General features: G+C 37.3%; 1 protein-coding gene across 2 annotated transcripts in view; it reads left to right on the forward strand.

The window, feature by feature from the left end:
- Positions 1–23,288, forward strand: part of UXS1 (UDP-glucuronate decarboxylase 1) — a 54,299-nt gene that overhangs the window by 26,814 nt on the left and 4,197 nt on the right. For both annotated transcript variants that reach the window (XM_085053960.1, XM_085053965.1), the window contains 7 exons: positions 6,689–6,793; positions 8,154–8,213; positions 10,156–10,277; positions 16,850–16,969; positions 20,671–20,714; positions 21,759–21,819; positions 23,209–23,266. In XM_085053960.1, the coding sequence (XP_084910086.1) occupies positions 6,689–6,793; positions 8,154–8,213; positions 10,156–10,277; positions 16,850–16,969; positions 20,671–20,714; positions 21,759–21,819; positions 23,209–23,266 (570 nt within the window). The remainder of the gene's footprint in view (positions 1–6,688; positions 6,794–8,153; positions 8,214–10,155; positions 10,278–16,849; positions 16,970–20,670; positions 20,715–21,758; positions 21,820–23,208; positions 23,267–23,288) is intronic.

The following is a 23,288-nucleotide window of genomic DNA, read 5'->3' on the forward strand; positions in this document are numbered from 1 at the left end:
TAATCATTAAGATTACAAGTGCTCCAAGATAGTCACTTGAGAACACTATGGCTTGAGTTACTCCGAACCATAGTGGAAAGACACACAGATATTAATTGGAGAACAAATAAAAATGAATGCTTGATCTGGTGTTACTGTGATCTACCCCGCTTTCAGTAATAGAATTACATTAGAAAATGCTAAAGGAAATTTTGTATTAAATTAATGTACATTATTAGTAATGTACTTGGTTTGCATAGTGACTTGAGCACTAGTGCTGTCTTGTTTGTACCCTTGCATTAGAATTGTGTTTGTCCCAAAAAATAAAAAGTTTGTTTTTGTATAACTTCAATCCACCAAAGTCTGTATTTCTATTGTAAAATATTGTTATACTTGAATACGTGTGTAGAAAAAAGAAAAAATAAACAAAAGGCCCAAAAACAAAACAAAACACCTACCAAAAAACACAAAACAAACCACAAAGCCACAACAAAGCAATTAAAAAAAAAAAACCAAAGAACTCCAACCTGAAAACACAGATACACAGAAACAACCAAAAAACCCCTCAAAATACACACCCCATATACTCACAAAATCCCCAAAATCACACACACAGAAAACCAACTCTCTGATGCCAAGCTCTCCAAAATTGCTCCAGTATGAGCAATATGGTAAATCTTTATGAAGATATTCTAGTCTGCCTAACATTACAGTCAACATTTTTAGCATCAAGGAGATGAACTGGTATTTGTAGTCTTTTTTAGTTCAGGGCAATAGAAATGTCTTGCTTCACTGTGTCAGCTTGTCTAGCCTGACCTCCAGTAACGAAATTGGCACAGCTGGGTTTTTTTTTTTTACAAGAGAAGTCCATATGTTCAAGCTGTAGAAACTTGTTTGCACACTTCTGATCAAAGCTTTTCTGCTCAGTACTTCCTGACCAGCAAATACAGTGATGGATGTAGGTGCTTAGTGGACTTAGTGACCCGTTTAGTCCTTTCTGGGACCATGACTAATGCTGAGGGCAGAAATTGAAGTTGAAGGTCATTTCATGTCGTAGGAAAGGTGGTAGATTTCTCCTTTACCATTTGCTTAGGAAGCATGGAGAACACCTGCAGTATTAGGGCTAGAAAATTGAGATGATATGAAGGAAGGTAGTTTTATGGCAGTATTTTGTGGAAGTGAGTGATTGTACTGATCATTCTTGTTTAGCATTAAGGAGAACACAAAACTGAATGTTCATGTCCAGATTTAGGTATTGCAGATTCCATGTATGCTAAATTTTAGGCTTTTTTTTTTTTTTTTGGCTTTTCATATAGAGAAGGGCATAATTGACAAACATTAGTTGCTGTTTATCTCGCAATATGTTACTTAAACTTTATGTTGAGCACAGACTTCTATATTTGCTCTGGTGTACCTTGTATACTTGGCTTGAATGTTTATGCCAGCTTCTGTGTCTGTGCTATTTTGAAATAAATTTGATTTTTTTTGCCTTTTTTAAAATAAAATAACATAAAAAATTTGTTTAATGCTTCTTTATCACTAGTGTACCATTCTGTGCTTGGTAAACTACTTGCTACCATATTCACAGTGGTTTACACAGTTCTGGTCCCCCATGTGAGTTACACACAAAACCTGCAGAATTCTATTGTTATCAGTTGTTCTTCTGTTGTGGTCCTTAATGTAATGCTTTGCATAACTGTTCACATGGTTATTTTCAAATAATTACACTGTGACTTTAGTTACAAAGCTAGCTCAAGGCTTCTTATTTCATGCTGTAAAACCTTTTTTCTTTACCTCATGTAACAAGAAGCAGTTGTGGAGGTCAATTACTAGATGTATTTCTTTCTGTCCTTCAGTAGGTACTGTCCCAGGCACCCAAACAGTTAATCCTTTGAAAAGCTGTAGCTAAGATAGCTTTCCACAGCTCTGGCTAGGACAGAGTTAAGTTCCCTGCTATCTTAAATAACTGTCAACTTTGTGCTACAATGCACAGGGTTGTCAGCCAAGCTGGGTAGATGACTTTGTCTAGCTGACCTGCTGGAATTCTGAGAAAAGAAAAAAGTAGGTATTTTTCAGACCTGACAGTTAGTAGACGGAAGGTGGAGTGAAAAATCATTTTTCTTGTTTCAGAATTGTCAGCTTGGTGGATCAAACATGACAAGTTTGTGGTAGTAACGTGTCTTTTCACCCTGTTGAAATGTCCAACGTTTTCTACATATATTGGGAAAACGGTGATGTTTTTATTGTTCTGAGGCTTGATATACTAAAGATTCCTTCCCAGGCAAGAGGAAGAGGTCCTGTAGCTGCCTGGTTGCTTGTCCTCCTGATCCAGAAGGTGACCATCTGACACTTGGCAAATGCCCCATCTTCATCTCTCTGCCAGTTCTGCTCTTGCTGAACCTTTTACATCCATCCATCTATTTTTGCCTAAATGCATGGGGGAAAACTTCATTGAGGCAAATGAGACAGGCAGGATTGTACCTCTGACAAGGACAACCTTGTTTTTCTCCCAGCTCATTTTTCTTTGTTTAATTTAAAACAATTACTAGCTGGGAAACAAAAGGAAGAATGAAGGACTAAAATGAGCAGACTCCATCCTTCCATTCTTCCTTCTGTCCTTCCTTCTCACTGTTCTTTACGCTGAGTTTCATTTTTAAGTAAGTAAAACTTGAAAATTTTAAGAAACTTTTGAGGTTTTGTATTTTATATGCATTTGTTTCTAGCTAACAGTTATATGACCACTTGGATAATCATGGGCCTAGTTGTATCCTTCTGGAGCAAAAGGAGTGATGGGGTTTGACCTTGTTTATCTGAATTGCCATGTGCCATTCATTAAAGGAACCGCTCCTATACAAGCTGCTGTGTGTCAAGAATTCAGAAGTATTTAAAAAAACCCAAAAAAACCCCACAAAACAAAAAAAAAATGAAGTGGATGGAGAGAGAGGCAGAAAATAGTTCATTTCTGCTTTGAGAGATTACGATTGGGCAGTAAATTACTGACAGAACAAAATGCTTTTGAAGTGACATTTTCTCTTTGCAAAAATTACACCACACCTTGTTTAAAACTTGATTTAAAAAGGGTTGTGAAGGAATAGGTAGAAAGAAACAGCATAAAACTCAGGTCAGAGTTCAGCTTTGAGTAGGCTGTAGGTGACTTCAGCTGTTGCTTTGTTCATTTTTCTGCACCACTGTACTTGAGTTACCTGCTGCCTGCAAAGCAGCAGTCAGCATCTTCGCTGAGCATTCCTTTTGCCAGCTTCCAGTCTACCCCTTGTCTTTGGTTTCATGGCAGTACCATGCTCTGGGGAAGGGAATGCTTATATGCAGAAGCAGAACTTGAGGCAGTCATGTATTTTATTCAGGACTCATCTGTAGGAGGTGTTTGAAAGTTCAATAAACCAGTTAAAATTTACCCCATGCTGCATTTTTGCATTACTTCCCCAGCGTAAAAATTGTTTACAGTTTTAGTCACTGCTTAAGCTTACAGTCAGCTGTGACCAACATTAGGAGTAGTCATTCCATGTCACAGTTCATCATGCAGAACAATTAACTAGCTGCATGTTGCAGACAGACTTCTGAAAGTTTCAATTGCATTAGCAATGGAGGCAGGGCTTGGAATTGAGCCTTTAGCTGGAGCTTTCTTCCTCCAGCTCTCCCATTAGGCCATCTTTGGATGCCATTTATGTTGCTATTACAGGTGCTTTGTGTAACAAACTCCCTCTTGGTGCTGCACCAGAGTTGATAGGGGTTGGATATACTATTTCCTGATCACTAAAGGACAAATAGTATACAATACATGAAATTTTACTTCCTGCACCTTTTTATGTGAAAATAAATACCAATATTACATATCTGCCAAAACTGTCTCTCTTTAGCTTTCTAGGCTGTTTTGACATCTTCTAGGCAGCTGTTCATCCCTACTCTAGAGGTAAACAGCTGTAGAACAAAGAGAGCACAACATATAAGAAGTAGATCTCTTTTGTGGCATCTGTGTGAGCATACTGTCAAATATCATTACTCTGTTGAGACAGTAAAACTTGCAGTGATAGTCATGCAGATTGTCTTAGAAGGTCATCTTATGTTTATGTTGATAGTTAATTGTTCTCTGGGGTGAGGTATGGCTTGAGATAATTTCTCCTTATTTTGGTCACTGTTGACATTGTGAGCTTAAGCAGTGGACAGAATATAATCATAAATTATTTTGCAGGATTTCTTGTGTTGCAGCAATAAAGCAGGGCTGCAGTATGGGGTAAACTGAAATGCTTCCTACGGATGATTCCATGTATGCTTATCCAAGCTATGTTACAAAGAAGGCAGGAGCTGAGCTTGCCCAGTAGACAATAGACACAAGTTAATCTAGAAAAATTTGACATATATGCAAGCACACTTCTTAGGGATACAGAAAGAAAGTAGGTTCAATATTTTACCATGCTGATGTTACTGGTATTTTTAAAGTGTTATTACCAGAATACATGCTGATCTTAAAAAGTATGTAATGTTTTAATGTGAAGGAGATGCTTGTGCTTTGAAGACTTACCAACTTCTCGTTTTTTCATTGCTCAGTAGACTGTTGAAAAGGGATGACTTTCACATAGATAACTCAAACCAGTTATATGTGCTCTTGCCCTACTCTTCTGCTGTTTTAAAATATATACTAGAGAGAGGTCAGAAAGCAAAGGTTTTTGTACTTGTTTTATCACATGAAATATGAGAATTGGGAAAGAAGGGAAGTCTTCAACAGGAAGCACATTACTTTAGTATTTCAGTGTTCTCAGCTAGTTGAGAGCAGGTGATAACTTCACAGTTGATACTTTATATTTTCTTATAGTGATAGAACAAGGGGAAATACCTTTAAATGGTTAAGAGTTTAATCTACTGGTTTAGATTAGAGATAGGAAACAGAATCTGTACTGTGAGGGTGGTGAGGCACTGGAACAGGTTGCCCAGAGAAGTTGTGGATGCCCTATCCCTGAAAATGTTCAAGTCCAGACTGGATGGGGCTTTGATCAGCTTCGTCTGATTCTGTGACCCTGCCCATGGCAGGGTGGTGGGAAATAAGTGGTCTTCAAGGTCTCTTCCAACTCAAACTGTTTAAGCAGGTACAGTTGTATTCAAATGGAGAGAAAGAAAAATTTTATTTTGTTTTTGTTTTTTTTAATTTGAAAGTTAAGGATGCCTCTACCCTGTTTTAAGTAAGAAAAGTAATTTAAAACTGGAGGAAAAAGTTAATTATGTCACATACTGTGAAAGTTAAAGCCCCCAGCAGAGGGCTAAAAGAAATCACTATGTGGTCAAAATACAGCTTTACTTTTTAATGCCATGATTTGCTACTGCTTTTTAATATTAAAATACCTAAGGAAATGTTAAAAGTAAAACATTTGTTTGACCAGTAGTGTTCTGTTCTAGGGCAAGATAGCCTTATGCCACGCAGTATTTTCTTCTGTCAGAATAGCAGCTAGCCTTGACTTTTCCAGCTTCTTTCTGGTTTCAGTGTAGAGTCTTCTTAAAAAAAAACAAAACAACCCAAACAAACTAACTTTCTTTTGAAACACAAAGGTTGAGTTATTTCCCTTTCTTTTGTCAGGCCATTCTAATTATTACATCAGCTTTTGATTGCTTTTCTTAAATGACTTTGGTGTAGGGGATTTGTTCGTTGTTAAACATCACATCTTTCATTTGATCTTGTGTTTAATTTTTTCTTTTGCATTTGCCTGTCCATGTTTTTTGGTTTTGGTTTTTTTTTTTTTTACATAGTTCTGGCTTGCTGTAATTCAGTTTACATAGAAAGACATTTATATATTTACAACTGTCATGTTACGAAAGGCTTGCAGGTTGAGCTTTTGAATGTTAGATACTGCCTATGCAAATGAGTCCAGTTTTCATTGCTTTGTTTTTATTCTAATTTAACAAAAATATCTTTGTTTCCAGCAGTCTTCTGTTTCTAATACCTCCAACCTCCAGTCATCTCAAACAATGAATTTCAACTAGTGTGTTGGTTAATTATATTTCATAACAGGGAGTGGAGGAGCATGCTGAAATCTCGGTATTGGGTTTTGATTTATGTGGGGTTTTTTGGTTTTTTTAAAATTAAAGCTAAAATGCTGTATTATCCAAAGCATTGCATATATATATAACAAAAGTAACAGGAAAAAAAAGACAAAAGTTGCATACTTGTATCTTGCTGTGTACATTTAGTATATTAATGATATGAAGCCCATTAATGTTTCATTGACAGATGGTCTAGAAATAAAAATACAGTATTTGATTTTCCCAAATAGTTTCTCCTCATATTGAAAAAATGTTTCTACTGTTTTTGCTTCATAGTCTATTTCATAAAAATATTCTGAAGCTAGTAGTCACTTAAAAACTTGAGGGTAGCAGAATGTTGAAAATACTTTTGCATCTTCTAAACATTTCTGAAGTACTCAGCTAAATTTTTTACTAGTGGAAAGTGCAAACACCAACACAGACATCTATATCCATGTCAACAGTGTTGATATATACATTATGCTCTAGGTTTTGTTTTTCTAAATATTAAGTTCTTCTTAGAGTTACAACAGGTTTGTGTCCATATCATCTGTAGGTATGAAGTGCTGGGTTTTCCAGTCCTAGGAAATGCACAGTGATACTTGTTTCTTTACTTTAATGCTTTCTCATTTTTTATGTTCTGTGGTAAAATAATAATGCTATCCCCTCCATTTTTCTGTAGTGGACCAGATCTATCATCTGGCATCTCCTGCTTCTCCTCCAAATTACATGTATAATCCTATAAAAACATTGAAAACCAACACTATTGGGACATTAAACATGCTGGGTAAGTGGAATTTTTTTATTACTTTACTTGGTTAGACATAATATAATCCGGACAGAGTCGCTGGGGAGAGGAGAGGATGAAACAGATGAGTTGTACATTTAAAAAAGTTGGTATTTTTAGAAAAATAAGTTTGGGGGTATTTTTACCCTCTTGGAACGTTTTTGTCCTTTTCCTTTAAATATGTATCTGCAAATGGACACTGATAACGTGGCCATCAAAGCACAAGAGCTTTGTGTGCCTGTAAGTTGGCTATGGAGTGTGCAGTAAATACAGAAGTTACAGGAACAATTAAGAGCATGGGATTTTATAGCACAGTTGTGTTCATGACTGCAGTTTTCACTTTGGTGACTGTGGAACATTCCCACAATTACCATAAGTGACTGTTCCTTTCCACCTCAGCAAACATTAAACTAGGTAGAACTTCATTGGCTCTGGAAACTCCAGACATCAGGAGTACTGCACCCTCTTGTGCATGCCTTGGCTAGCAAATTCTGAAAGAATGTTTGATGTCTAGCTTCATGCTGGATAATTACAAGGCAGTGTTTTCAGCTTTGTCTGTTAGTTTTGATGCTGGGAATGGGTATGTGAAAAGAAGACCTCAAGCCTTCACTATTTTTCCTTCCATCTTTGTGCCATTCAGTGTATTGTTGCAGATTGATCTGTGTGTCAGGGGTCCTGAGTTGTTATGAGTCAGAAAAACTCCTAGGCATTAGCTTAGCTGAGTTTCTCATTCTCTCTGTACTCCAGAGAGTACAGTTCAGAGAATCAAGTGATTCAGAAGCTGTTGAGGTACCAGAATGGCATTGGTGAGGGATTTGTTTGATTTGCCATGTCAACTTGAAGACCAGAAAACCATTGAAATGGAATGCAGGATAATCTCAAGTGATGGGTAGGATCATCCAAGCAGTTTAAAAGGGCATAATAAAAGGGAAAGGATTTATTTTTGTCCTATAACATGTTAATTCTTTATCAGTTTCTTTACATGGTTTGTCTTTAAGCTATGTAAAGAAAGATTTGGTGATCATAATACACTTCATTGTTTCAAGATTTCCTAAGTGGAATGCTTCCTTGGCCTTTATTTAGGTAGTAATATATTAAGTTCTTGGATCTTGATTTAGTGCAACTTTTAGTCCTGGAAGCAAGCTTATTACATGCAGGTGCTGTTCTGCTGTTTCTTAAGTTTTCTAGTTTGGGAATGGGAGCTATGGATGTGATTTACAGCTAAACTTGCCTAGTGAGAGAAATCAAATTCTCTTTAAAAATGTGTAAAAGAGGATCACACTGAAACAGCTAACATAACTGAAAGATTCTTGCACTTAACTCTAATTAGGTTCTTCTTTCCCTGTTGCCCTAAATCTAGGTTTAGCTAAACGTGTTGGAGCACGGCTGCTGCTGGCCTCTACATCAGAGGTTTATGGAGGTAAGAAGAATAAAATGTTTAGGGCTCTTCAGATATGACTGTGTAAAAGGATATTTACACATGTTTTGTCAGATACCAGAATGATAAATTTTCAGCACTCTCTTAGCTTGCTTTTTTATGAGATGTACTTCTTAGAGTTTAAAATGTGAGGAGGACATTTACAGTGTTTGCTTTATGTCTCTAGTCAAGAGTAGTGGCAGGAGACTTGGAGTGTTGTCTCTGTCTTTCCTGTGTCCTGGTTTGTCTCTTTTACAAAGGGCTTGTGGGGAAATTGAGTGTTTAACTCTAAAGTCCAGATGCCATAATGAAAACCTGAGGAGAAAGATCATTTCAATAGTAAATATGCATATCTTTTTCCAATCACATAGGAATTGTGTTGTTAAGATTTAGCAATTGCCCTGGTGTATGGGACAAGGATGTAACCTCCAAGCTAAGAAAATATGGGTTGTGCATGCAGGTTCTTTTGGTGTCTGTTAAAATGTAATATTCAGTGCTCTCCACCTTCCTGTTATTGTTTAGAAGTGAAGGAGTGAGAGAAACCCAGAGAAACTTCCTGCTGTTCTGAACTGTTGCCCAATTGATAGTAGCAGTGTTGCAAAAATAGTGGAGACACACAGGCGCAGTCACCTGCTCAACAGGAGTAGATTTGAGAATCTTGGCTATAAAGAACAAACAAGTAAACAAAAAATGGTCACCTGTGTTACAAGGTTCAAAGCTTTGTGAGCAAAATGTGAGGAACAACAAAGACCAGACCCCCAGGTGTAAACTTCTGGTGGAATAACTTCAGTCAAGAAGATTCAAAGCAAATGCCCAGGCAAGAGATCCCTTAAAATGATGGGCCAGCCAAAGTGGCTTGAGCATGTGCAGCATTCCTACTGCCTCCTATGCCTTAGATTATCCATGGTCAGGCTCTACAGAGCAAAATGGTAGCCCTATTCTGTGACTGAAGAAACTTTCTTCTGGAGTATCTAACTTTCCCAGTATCTTTTCAGGCCCTTTCCAGACTGCTATTGGCTTTCATAATCATATAAAACTTCTGTGCATTTACCGTTGCTCCATAGCTTTCATATGGCACAAATTCATCTGTAATCATGTCTGAGCAGCATAAAATCAGGAAGGTTTAATCAGAACTGACTGTCGAGGTTGTTTCAAAAATTAGCTTTCAACACTAGGGAAGTTTTGTGGTAATGTATGTGAACTTCAAACCAAATAAAAATTACACTGTCCTAAAGACAGCAAAGGGGGAAGTTTAACCAAATGTTTATGTTTTTTCAAGCATACAAAGCACGCACCGTCAAGGCTCCTAGGTGATTGTTGTTTGTTTTTTATAATCAAGAACTTCTATACTGGATCAAACCAAAGGATTGTGTGACCTGATTGTGCCCAGTGATAGCTAGTAAAAATGCTTAGGGTAAAATAAAAGAAACATAAGTATTTTGTGGTACATTGCTCTTAACTCTTTAGGAAATGCAATACGTCTCTATTTTCTCCATTTTTCTTTCCTTGTTTCTTATTTTGTGAAACTTGAATATGCTTTACTTTCCTACATAACCTATAATGACTCCTACATAACTGCTGCCTGCATAACCTATAATGTTTCCTCTGAAGCACATTAGATAAAAGTCGTATTTGTGCCCTTGAGGTAATCTGTCTTTGCAGAAAAGAGTTGAATCTGTTTGCACACCCTTTTAGGGAAAGCAGTTGCTGGCTGTTGTTGGCTTGTACTCAGTTATTAATAGTGTTTCATCTTCTGTTACTGCCATTTTCACGGTTCCAGCAATTGCACTTTTAAGAAATGGTGCTAAAATGTAAATTTTTTTTAAATGCACAATTCACAGAGAGGTTGTGCTGACTTCTATAAAACAGATGCTCTACTGAAAGTTCCATCATATGTAGTCATCTTTTGATAGATCATAATCTAAGGTATTTTTTTTCCCCACAGATCCTGAAGTTCACCCTCAAAATGAAGATTACTGGGGCCATGTGAATCCAATAGGTCCAAGAGCCTGCTATGATGAAGGAAAGCGGGTTGCAGAGACCATGTGCTATGCATATATGAAGCAGGTATTAAACTTGCACCAGATTTTTTCTGTAATTATTGAAGGCCAGTGTGTATGGCAAGACTGGAATATGTGTATTTAGGAGTAGAAGGGCAAAAGAGAACATCTTGAGTAGGAGCACTTATTCTGTTGCAGCAAAATCTGTTTTCTTTAATGGGAAGGTTTTATTGCTCCCATCTGTTGTGTGTTTTCAGATGAGCAGTCTTCTTGTACAAAATGTGCTTTAGTCTTCTTAATAGGTATAATATGTTGTTCAGTATAGTAAATAGTTTTTAGACAGATTAAACTGACGTGACCTTACTGTACTAAGTGAATGGGGCTGGGTGGGGCCATTGCTAATAAATGTGGAATGTTGAAGGAGCATAATCAAAATCAGAATATACAGGTAAGAATGGGGAAGGTCTTTAATGAGTACTTACATAGAAGCAATGTATTTTAAGAACTTTAGAAATGTTTTAAAATTATGTAAGTATAAACAGAAACCTTAATGGAAGGTATGAATACCTAGCTATGTAATGCCTGTTTTCAGGCAAAGACAGTAACATGAGAATAAAAATGCAATTTAAAATATGTTTGGTGAATTATACATGGCAATTTCTTTGGGTTTCATAGCCAGCAAGTAGAAACTCATCATTAACTAATGTAGCATTGATTCTTTACTTGTATATGAATCTCACTTCATTGTGGTTCAGCTAGTCTCTAGGGGACTATTCAATTAGCAAATGTGGCACACTAAAGAAAATTGTATCAGTATTTCTTGTTTGCAGCCTTAATATACAAAAATATAAATAAAATATACTGTATTCTATAGAATTTTAAACCTTTAAATTATAAAATTCTAAGTGATTTTATAAACCTTGAACACAGAATCGAGCTGAAGTGGTAAGATTTTAGAAGTGATGTTTTAGTACAGAGGTTGTAGTAATTTTGTCTTATCTCTTCTACCAGACAGAGAAGGCAGAGGTTCTGTCTCTTTTGTTCTCTTTTAAATCATTCAAGGTCCAGTGTGATGATAGTGCTCTTGTTCAGGATGATGTCTCCAGTATTCCACTGTAGCAAAATATTCCTTGGCAGTCTGGAAATCAATTTGCAGTTGAAGATTGCAGTTTTATGAGAATGTCTTGTGCTGTAGGCCGTTGCATTTTTTTCAGGTTTGTGCTACGTACTGCAGTATTCTTTTAGAAGGGGAGCACCAGGTAATCTTTAAAATTATAGGCTGTATCTTAAAACCACAGGATGAGTCATGATAGCATCTCATAAATTTTGTGCAGGATTTACAAGGAATAATGAAGGTTTGTAAGGTGGAACTGCAGTGCACACATACATTAAGTAACAACTCATGATGCAAATGAGCTTTTTGTCCTAGGGGCAGCTCTGTGACGTTTCTTGTACTTTATTATGGGTTAGTGAAGTCTGCCCAAGCTTGTCCCATGTTCAGATATATTCTGCAACACTCTTGAGCTGGTGTTGGGGGGAGAGACTGGTGGGTAGTGTTTAGACGATATGCTAAGGAAGAAACCTTATCTTTGCTAGCAGGAAGGTCTGATTTCCTCTATGCAAATAATCATTGTGCTTTTAAGAGGGTTTTCAGTAGGAGTGACCTAGCCCCAAACAGTAGGATTTGCAGTATTTCAGGCTAAAATATTTCCAGAATCTCTCAGCTTCAATAAAAAGAAGAAACAGGCAAAGTTATTTTACAATTTTTGGTCATTTCTTACAAAGGTTTCCGTCATCATGCACATTGCTAGGTACCTTAAATACCCAATAGTGTTTCCAAAAAATTTGAAGTAAAACTAAACTTTTGTGTTATACTTCCAGAGAGCCAGTTTGAATCAGAACAGTTTTTGAATCTAGTCAAAGTTGACTATTTGCTGCTCCCGGAGTTCCTCGGTAACTTGTCATGACCAAGGCATTTATGGTGCACTCCTTTCTGCTGGCAGTGTTGTTTTGTTCACCTATTTTAACCCTGTGAATCAAACATTTATTGACTTTATCACCTAAAAAGAGGTGTGAAGGGAGTTTACTTAAATTCATACTGCGCATAGTATTGCAGTATGAATTTTGTGCTTTGTTCAGGACTTGCCATTCAATATGTGTTCAACCTTAAAAAATGGCATTTGGCTTTATGGAACTACCTGGAAATGTAATTAATGTTTGATGCAGTACTCTGGTTTAATTTAAAAACTGATCAGAGTCTGACACTACCTTTATGGCAGTGATTTGCATTATCTGCTTAGGTGTGTTGTAAATACAAATACACAGCATTTTGAATGCTGTGCATATTAAGGGTTTACTGTGAGCTAGATTTCTTTCTTTTCTTATATGACTGAGCTGTAAGGAAATTCTCCAGAGCTGAAGCAACACTTCAGGTCACTAGGGAATGTTACAGGAAGATTTTTCTTCTCCTTCCACTTTCTTCATCCATTTTCTCATACCTACTATGACTCTGAAAGCTTCAGTGGTAACAAATGGGCTTGGTTGTACATTAAGTAATAATTTTGGAATTGCCTTAGAATAGCTGAAGTGTTGAACTATAAGCATAGTAACGTTTCAACCATAAAATTGGAGGTTGTATTCAGGGAGCTGCATTATTCTCAAAGTATAGAGTCAGATAATTAAGGCTGTCCTTCCTAGCTTGTTTAGGAGCTTAACTGTGTGAAATTCAGCATCACAGCATCACAGTTTTTGCAAAATAATACTAAAAAGCTGTTAGTGACTGAGTACTAATGGCATTTTGTTTATGCAATTGACAGTACATATAGATAAAGTTCCTTGGACCCAGCCTCATTGTAGAGTATTGCAGCTTAAACCCATCATTGATGGATCCAATGAACACTGCACTAGTAATTCTGCTGTGATTGCAATTCAGGGGTTTGGGAGCAATTTTGGGAGTTAATGATCTCTGAAACACATGGGAAAGAATATGAATCAGTGGGAAAGTGACTATTAGAGCAAGGAATGCAGGCAGCAATCTAAGTAATTTTGGCTGAGACATTGGTAAAGATTTGTATCAGGTCACAGTGATACCCATGCTACTGTCTGGACTTCTCCAGCAGATTTTTTAAATTCCAGTTGACTGCTGGAGAGCAGACATTTGTAACTTTTCCTTTCCTGATTTTGTATGCAGGGCAGTCTAACTCATACTTGCTGTTCAGATAGATCCACAGACTTTGCAAAGAAGGAAGCAGTGTTAATTAATAGGAGAAGCTTGCTTGATATCGTTGTGAATTACAGCCACAGCATACTATGTTCAAATTGATTTGGTTGAAGGAAACTCTTGTCATTTGAATTGTATTGATCTATTTTCTAAGACAGTTAACACAAGAAGATACATTTTCTTAAAAAGCTTATAAAATTAAAATATGTCTTTTTCAATTAAGTTACTATAGCATCCTCCATACCCTTGATGCTTTGTGGAGCTGGGATCTCTCAGAACTAAAGTACTGGCAAAGACTCATGCTGAAAACCACGGACAGCTATGTTTTGCAGGGGAGACTGAATAACTAATGCTCTATTTTGACTGACAGCTGTAGAATAGTCTTGAGTACTTATTCAGAGGAGGTATCTCCATAAGCCATAACAATCTTTCCTGGTTCTTTACTGTTTCTTTTCATCTGTACAGGCACAGTCCGCATGGAGAAATTCATACTGATAAATAATAGAGTGAGCTGAAGTGTTTTGCCAACCCACAATCCTGCGTTTTATGATCTTGCTCTTGGGCTCTTTTTTGGATTGCTCAAGGAATTTTCTTTCTGATCAATCTGCTGTAGGATGCTATTGTCTTAAACTGTGAGGACGGAAGGCAGTTGATCACATTTGATCTCAGCATTAGAAATAAATCTCAAGCTGTCGTTCATTTAGCAGTATAAATGTGAGCCAAAGAGGCTTTTCTCCTTTCTCTAGGATGTAATAAAATAGTGCACATGACTTACTGCGGCAAACCTGAGGTGCTAATTGACTTTGATAGAGGGAATGTGGTAGAGGTAATCAGTCATTACTACATGCTGTTGATAATATTCAGAGTAACAGGACATAGCTAAGTCTTAGGCAATTAATACAAAATGGAGTAGAGTTACTCAACATACAGAAAGGATCGCTTCTAAGGACATGTTCATGAAACCGCAAAAGGAAACTCAGAACAATTTTTAAGTTACTGACTCCAAAGTCTTTGTCTGTGGAAGAGTTTCTTTTGAGAAGACAGATTACAGTTTTAAAGGGCCAAATGCAAATTTAGCTGCATAGAAAATAGATTTTTCATAGCAGTAGGCTGCAGAGAAAAGCTTTGCTAGATGGCACTATAAATAAAAAGTTACTCATTTTAAAAGACAACATTACAGTGGGGTGAGGTGAATAAATAGAAGGGAGAAGAAATAATGGATTCATTGTGACTATGAGTAAGTGCCTATACAGAATGTGTTGTTTTTCTTTTCTAGATCCCTTGCTTGTTACTGGAAAACAAGGCTGCTGCTGTAGCTTGTGCAGTACAAGAGAGGCTTTTTGGTCAGCATTGTTGAATGAATTATTTTTATCTTGAATACTAGCTTCCAAGGGCCTTATTTTCTGTACTTGTTACTAATGGCAGTACCTGGAAAGCCCACATGAAGTACAGTCCCTTCCTGAAGGAGTCAATGTCCTTTTTAAGATGAAGTGCTGGGCAGAACAAAAGAAGGAGCAACTCTGTAAGAGTATGTCTTTCCAAATGCAGTGAAGGCTTTGGAAATGGTTCTGTAATGTGCTGCTGCAGGTATACATTTGAAATGTTACACTGCTGTACTTTTTTAGGCAACAATAAATAAAGAGTATGATCCCAGCTGATGCATTTTGTTTGGAAAGGGACTTCTGCTCTTTCCTCAGTCTATTTCAGCAGGGCCAAGTGGATGTTGTGAGGTTTGGTTTTTTTTGTTTCTGTTGTGGATACAAGCTCATCTTTGGACAAAGACTGTATCTTTTCCTGTGGCACAATAGTTACCTCCCTGGTTACTGTTAGCTTACCATTTAGCTGCAAATGCAAACAAGGTTTGATCATGACAGATGACATCTTACCTGCAGCTAAACATTATTGAATGTTGTTTGACCTTCTCCATACTGGATGGTGTTGGGCTTCACCTCTTTTGCTTAGTGTTTCTGATTTCTCAACACCAAATAATAGCTGATGTATTTGCCTATCTCTCTCCTCTAACAAGCTAATTCTACTTCTTTCACAAAACATCTTTGAGGATACATTTGTTCACAAATCACTTGGAGACCTAAGAGAGAAGGTCACATTTTCCTGCAAGTGTCTCTTGTACATGAAGCTACTTTTATTTCCAAGAAAAATGTGTTTCCAGGTCACTTCAGAGTGAAGTGTATGTGAGGTGCAGCTTTCAGCCACAGATGTACCAACAGTACACTTCTTCCACATAACATACCCTCTTCCAAGACAACAACAATCATTGGTCTCAGCCTTAGTAAAATGCATTGAAAATACAAGATGTTTGTGTATCCTCAGAAGGAATAGTTATGGAAGAAATGTTTGCAACTCCAAAATGTTGTGCTTGTGACTTCAGTTGAATCAGAGCACACAGAATTTGCTTCAGATAATTTTTTCCTGTAACTGATACAAGGATGTATTTTACTGTGATGTGGGAGGACCAGGTAATATGAGGAGGATACACAGACCTGCACTGAGGTTGACACCTTCTTCCTTACCTCGTGACTGTTGCTCTCAAATGGTAGCATCTATCTGCTCACAGCACACCAAGTTTCTCTGAACTCAACAGTATCCTGTTTTAGCTCACAAGGGCCAAACAATCCTTCTTGTAGGCTTTATCATAAACTGTGGCTTGTCCAAATGAATGTGTCAGCTTGAGCAAGACTACTTCAGTGTGCCATCTCTAACTGTTAAAATGCTTTGTCCAGAAAGTTTCCAGTTTCACACATTTGTTGCATTTTGCTTTGGAGATTTGTAAAATACTCTGTTGAAAGGACTTCTGGAAATGATAAAAGTCTTTCTTGGGGAAAAAATACGCCACTGAAGACTTTGATTGTAATGCATGCATTTACACAGCCTAATAAGAAGGGCACTAGAAAACATTGTGGCTGTGGTTAAAAAACCTACTTTATGGCCTTTGTAAAAGGTACTTCTGTGACATGTTCAGCTTTTCTAAACGATAGACTTTTGTAATCTGTGGAAATGCTACCTTGGTACTGTGTCTGGTAATTGTGAGACTTCACTTATGTGCAAAAAAAGTACCTGAGTCCCAGGTGAAATAAGTTGTTATTGGAAGGGTATTATTGAGAAATCCTTAAGTTCTTCGTGGAAGAAAATGCATGTGCTAAAACGATGAGCTGTTCTAACACTGATTTGCATTACAAATACTGAGAACTAGCATAAATTACCTTGCTGTATGCACTATATTTTTCAGGAGGGCTGAGGAGAGATTTGAAGTGTTTCATTATTAGAAAACAATGCATGTTAAAGCTGAAAGAAAGAGGGATTCTTAAGAAAGCTTTTTAACAGGGGAGAGTTAATTTACACTTTTAGAGAGAAAGACAGTTTTATTAAGGAAGTAACAATTCTTTTTTCTTTGCCTACAGGAAGGAGTTGAAGTGAGGGTTGCCAGAATATTCAATACCTTTGGTCCTCGAATGCATATGAATGATGGAAGAGTTGTCAGTAATTTTATCCTACAAGCTCTCCAGGGAGAACCACTAACAGTAAGTAATGACCTCCTAGTGATATGAAGAACCATTCATCTTTATATCCTGTCCTCATGTGTTGTGAATGAGAATAAATTTTAGAAAATACTGATGTTGTTCTCCTCCAAATTTTAGTATTCCAGTATACCAAACTCAAGTGTATGGACATACATATCTGAAGATGTGCTTTCTTGATGGTGTTAATGTTTCTTTCCCAGAAAGAAACAAGGCTACCAATTGCAAACTGCACAAGCATTTCAGCATCCTTTCTGTTGAAGATATAAACAAAATCCAGAGTTCGGTCAGGAATTTGCTAAGAAGATGCAGACAATTCAAGGAGAAAAAGGATGAAAGTTTTGTGGCAACTCCCACTACTGTAATTCTTGTAGACCAAAATCTGAAACTGGACAGAGCGCTGAAGAGTTTAGGCCAAGGAATAAGTCATGCCCTAGCAAGATGAAGCTTGGTGTCCTTTGACAGATCTCCCTTAACTTTATTCTTTTTCAAATAGTGTGCCAAAGTATGGCTAGCCCCTGCAAAACTTGGTAGTAGATACCACCCTACTGACAGAGTGAAATCTAGAACTCTTTGCAAAAAAAAATTTAGGAAGTTCAAATTATGTATGTTCTGCAGAGTAATGCACATCACCTGACGTAAGTATACTGATAATTGTTGAAAGATTGGTCTTTTCTAGAGGTCAGATTTTGCTTACTTGATTGCTATTTAACAGTGATTGATTGATTGATTGATTGGCAATTTTTTACTATTTTATAATGTCATCAGTGATGAATCTTGGCTACTCTGTTGTTCCTAGCCTTTGCTAAGTTCTTGTTTTAGGCTTGTGATTATTTCAGAGTAACAAGCCTGCAGTAATGCTGTGTTCGCCATCCCTCCTAAAGATATATCCTTTTCCCCCAGAGATTTACTAATGCAGAAATCACTGTTAGTGCTCAGTGTATGGTAGCTATTGTGTGATGTTGACTGTAACTTACTGGCCAGTGTTACTGGGGCATATGACATTTAGTCTGCCATATGAGTCAGCATTAAGAGTGCAGATCTCGGGGCTTAGTCTTGGGTAGCTGGCTAAACCAGTGGGCCCACCTTGCCTAGCCCCTGATAGGAATGCCTTTGGCCTTCCGCACTACATAGACAGCACAACCATATGGGTCAGTGCTTTTTTCCTCTCACAACATTAAAAAAAAGGGCACTTAAATTCCTGCAGACAGAGTTTCATTTTCTTACCCAGGTGTCTCCCCAAATGTACTTCTTGGAAGACACTAAACAAATAGAAGCACAGAAGAACGTGGAGTTTGTTGTTTTGACATTTTTGATCCTTATAGAACTTGCTTGTATCAAAATATGAGTGTAGCCATGTGCTGATTTGTCAGTTTTGATGTACCCAGGATGGCATCCTTGGGCATCAGGTCTGAGCCTCTAAATGCTGTTTAGAAAATTTACTGGTTTACAGAGGATCAGAAGGTATTTCCATTTTTTAGGTTTGGTCCCCAGTGCATATAGCCAAGCTATAGTCGTATTTGGCCTGTCAAATATTTTTTTGAATCATGCATAGTTTCTCAAGTTTTATTGGCAGTAGTACTGTATTTTTTTATAAGAACAGAGGGAGAATGCTAACTGGATGTTTTGTGAAGCCTTACTAAATATGAAGCACTTACCTTGTTTTAAAATTCACAATCCATGGGATATTTCGGAGCATCAACAGGAGAAGTCTGGAGTCAGTGTTCTTCTGTCGGAGGGGACACTGGAAGATATTTTGTTTCTATAATTGCCATGCTGTCTGAACTTGAACAAGAATATAATTGTAATAGGGGTTAAAATAGAATGTTTTGCCCAACATCATTGTCCTGTAGGGAATAACTGTCTGATGTTAAAAATTGCTGGATTTGAGAAAATAAGTAAGGGAAGAGTTCTTTAGCTGATCAGGTCAAATAAAATTAATTATCAGCAATAAGCAGTGTCTGAGACCTAAAGAAAGTTCACTCTTGTATCATCACAGAACTTGGCTGATAAGAATACCAAGTGTGTTGATCTCTTTAGAAACTCAGTGTATTCTGTCTCGCAGTTCAGAGTACTTGTTCAAATGGAGTAAATAATCTTTTGAGAGGACAGTGTTGCCGATTTGTAGAAATCGTGGGCTATGCAAACATGATGGTTGTTGTTTTGTTACTGTAAAGAAAGGATTTATTAAGAGAAATTGAGAGATAAAAACTATATTGTATTTTCCAGTCAGTGTCTGCATGTGGGAAAGATAACCTGGGTGACTTTGCAAAAATCATGTACAAGTACTGTAAAACTTAGCCCACAAGCTAAAAGTAAACCTAAAAGCAGGATGCTCCATATAAATACAGAAATCTTCTTCCTATTTGCTTGGGGGGCCATCAGGCTGTCAGTGTGCTCCTGGTCCTTTCCTCTCTGAATCAGTTTTTGGGTAAACTCTTAGACTCCTGATCTTACCCAGTGTGTACTGAAGTGTGAATTCTTTTGGGCTCTGAAGCAGCCTCAGAGAGCAGAAGGCTTACCAAGTAACAGATGGCGTGTGTACCAGTTGTACTGTCCTTTCTGTCCTCAGGAAAACAAGCATGCTTTCTATTCTGTCCTTCCAAAAGCCTTTCTGTTGTAGCAGGTTGATGGTATAAGATGTGTGTGTCCCCAGTTGAACTGAAGTGTTTTCACCACTTAAATGTGCCTACTGATAGCTTTCAGAATTTAAGTATTCATGTTCTGGAAACTTTAGTACTGCACTCAGTTAAACTGTGAAAAACATAATAGTATCAAATACCATTCGGTACACTATAAGTATACTTTAATGTCTGTTTGAACTTCAATTAATTGCTCGTAAGTTACCTGCACATAACCTGAGGTGACTTTATTTTCCCCCTCTAAGGTTTTAAAGGAAGAATTTAAAGAGGAATACTTAGCTCTAGATAATTAGAAATCATTTCATACTACCCTGGATTAGAGGAAAATGTGATCATATTTTATGGTATAGTTTTCTAATATTGAATAAAATGCTTGGAACTTAACTTGTCTAGTTAAGATTTTTGTTCTGTCTTGTTTGTGGATTTAAGAATAGAAAAAGGATGCATATCCCATATCACCAGTCTGTACTGGTGACTCTGGGAATCATAATCTAGAAATTACTCTGCCTTCCATTTCCCTAGATAGTAATATTTAGAGCCACATCTTTTTTTTTTCCTAGTTGCTTTAAACACAGTGCTGGTTCTCTGAACAATTTTGTTAGAGACCACTAACATTTAGTGGTCTCTTTGAAGCTGGCTGTTGTTAATGAGCAAATCAAAATTACTCATCATAACCACATCTTAGTAGTCTGAAGTTTGCTTTGAATATTTGGCACCTTTTTCTGGCTGAGTGCAGGCTGCACCTTCTTTCAGTGTTCCAGGAGAGGACAAAGCATGACTCTGTCCTACACCCCTCAGAATGTTTCCTTCATGCAGAATTCTGGTTAACAAAATGCCTAGAGATATGTTTACTGGAGACAGATCCAAGATGAATACGACCTTCAAAGAGCTGATACTTTGCCAAAGGCTCTTGCAAACACAGTTTTTTCCATTCCTGTAACATTGAGCTTGTGTCTCAGGTGTTTCTCCTTGAGACGTTTTTCTGGAATGGTATGGAAAAGATAATAGGGCTAGAGAGGACTTCTGTATTTATTTACTTTGCTATTTTTCATATGGTTTTAGGTCTATGGACCTGGAACTCAGACAAGAGCCTTCCAGTATGTCAGGTAAGCCTTGTTTGTACTGGCTGATAATGTACTTCATGGTTCTATTAGCCTGGCCAGCTTTGTATGCATGTGCATTTGCTTTACTTTTTTTAATCATTTTTTAATACAAACACTCAAGAAATCAGGCACCTATTGAAATCCGATTTCAGCGTTCTTCAGGTGCCTGATCTGCTTTGCTGGAGCTCTTAGGAGCCAGCTTGACTTTCAGAAGGGAAAACCAGAAGTTTTTAGAAGTATCAAGAAGAAAAACATTAGTTGGTTTAGAATTTTACTTGAGATAGTAGCATGCTCTTCCATTCCAGAGACAGTAAGATAGACAAGTTTTCTGTGGTGAGCGGTTTGTTACTCCTTGCATTTTAATGCAATGCTGCCACCTTGTGTCTTTGGGACTGTTGTGGTTGGTGTGCAAATGTTGCACAGAGAAAAAGCTAAAGAATCCATGCTGGACTTCTGGGTTGTTTTAATCTTTCTTTGAATCTTGGAAATGTTCTTTCCCTCCACTGATAGTAGTATCAGCTGTAACAGATGTTAAAGAAACCCCATCAGGTCAAAGCACCCATTGCTTTCCTGATTATAAGTCATAATGAAAAGAATCTCTAGGTTTAGGGCCAAGGTGCTAGGTTTGTGGCTGATGATCCAAAATAACTTTGGGTTATATTGCTGGGGGAAAGTAACACCAAAATACTGTTTTTTAACAAGCTTGGTTTGAGAATTTTTGAAAATGAAAAGACAATTCAGAACAACAGGCTGCAAAGCAGGTGATGGTGTTATGTGCCTCTGTATCACAACTTGCTCTATTCTATTTGAAATGCATTGGAAATCAGCCTCTAAACATGCTTGCATACTGGAGAGAAGAGGAAATATTAATCATTTTTTTAATACAAACACTCAAGAAAACATGCACCCATTGAAATCTGATATCAGCATTCCTCAGCTGCCTGATCTGCTTTACTGGAGCTCTTGGGAGTCAGCTCTCTTTTTGGACAAGAATATTATTTGTAGAGAAGTGGAAATGGCCACAATCTGTTCTTCTCTCTTTGGCAGTGATCTTGTAAACGGGTTGGTGGCATTGATGAACAGCAATGTCAGCAGTCCTGTCAACTTGGTGAGTATGAGCGCTCCACCCTACTGAGTTACTGTGCACTGATCAACATCTCCTCTGTTTTCATCCTTGTCACTGATACTGATAGAAATCAGAAGGGAGGAAAAGTAAATGGAACAAAAAAAGGTCTTTCTGTTACAAAGAACATAGTCTCCCATGTGCTCCCTTTATAAATAAGAAGACTAAGCCACTAGATGTTGAGATCTTACAGTTCCAAGAACAGGATAAATTTGCTGGAGTTCTTAATTTGTTTTAGCAAGAAGATTTATGTAATTAGAAAATGAAGGAAAAAATGTGTGGGTGACACATGCAAAGTGCACCAAGAAAACTATTGAAGACTGATTTTAGTGGAAAAAAAGCACTGAAGGAATACTTAGCTCTAGATAATTAGAAATCATTTCATACCACCCTGGATTAGAGGAAAATGTGATAGTATTTTATGGTATAGTTTTCCAATATTGATTAAAATGCTTGGGACTTAACTTACCTAGTTAAGATTTTTGTTCTGTCTTGTTTGTGGATTTAAGAATAGAAAAAGGATGCATATCCCAGCTCATTTCTTGTGTATGCCAACTTTTGCCAACTCAGATACTCCACTCTGCAAGGTAGTTGTTAATTAAATTTTCCTTTTCTTCTGTGGCCATGGATTAATTTCTGTGTTTCTATCCAAATGCTGATATGTTTAAACTCTATCACATGCTTTGTCTTTAGAAAACTCGGTATTTAAATCTGTGTATATCTTAAGTACTCACCTTTAGGTCAAACAAGATGTGGTAAAAAAAAGTTTTGAAACAAGGAAAGCTAGGGATGGAGGGAGTTGAGTCTGATGAAGGTGAGCTAATGCTAACAGAAAGTGTTCAGCATTTGATTCTTAAATGTTGAACAGGAGTTTATGTGCAGGTTGGTTAAAAGAAAAAGAATATGGTATAGGAAAGCAAGTACCCCTTTTGTATTGATATATAAGTTACAGTGAAAGCAGATGCAACTGTTTGTAGCTAAATGAGTTTGGTTTCCTAACTTAGGATGAACCAAGAATTTAGCATACTCCTTCATGATGTCTGTCCTCAACTGGGTACAGTCCAGATTTCCAGCTTATGTGGCTGTGTGGGCTCAGTGCCATAGGCCTTTACTGAGGTTGCCCATTCTTTACATAGTGATTTTTGGAGTGGGGGCATCTCCCTACATACCCTGAATTACCAAGGCGAATATAATGGAGGACTAATTTTTGAAGGAGTAAGGAGCCTATCTAAGTTGCTTTTTTTTAACAAAGTGGGATAAAGCTTAATGCTTAGCTTTTTCAGAGTTGAACATGCCCCTGCTGGAACCATCTTGTGTCTAGCATGTTGTAGGGTATTTAAATGTTATTGAAATGAGCATCTCTTCTGTTTGTAGGGAAACCCAGAAGAGCACACTATCCTAGAGTTTGCCCAGTTAATTAAAAAACTTGTTGGTGAGTATGATTAGTAATTCTT

The sequence above is a fragment of the Lichenostomus cassidix genome, chromosome 1 (assembly GCF_008360975.1).
Source record: "Lichenostomus cassidix isolate B80296 chromosome 1, HeHo_3.0, whole genome shotgun sequence".
Taxonomy (NCBI): Eukaryota; Metazoa; Chordata; class Aves; order Passeriformes; family Meliphagidae; genus Lichenostomus; species Lichenostomus cassidix.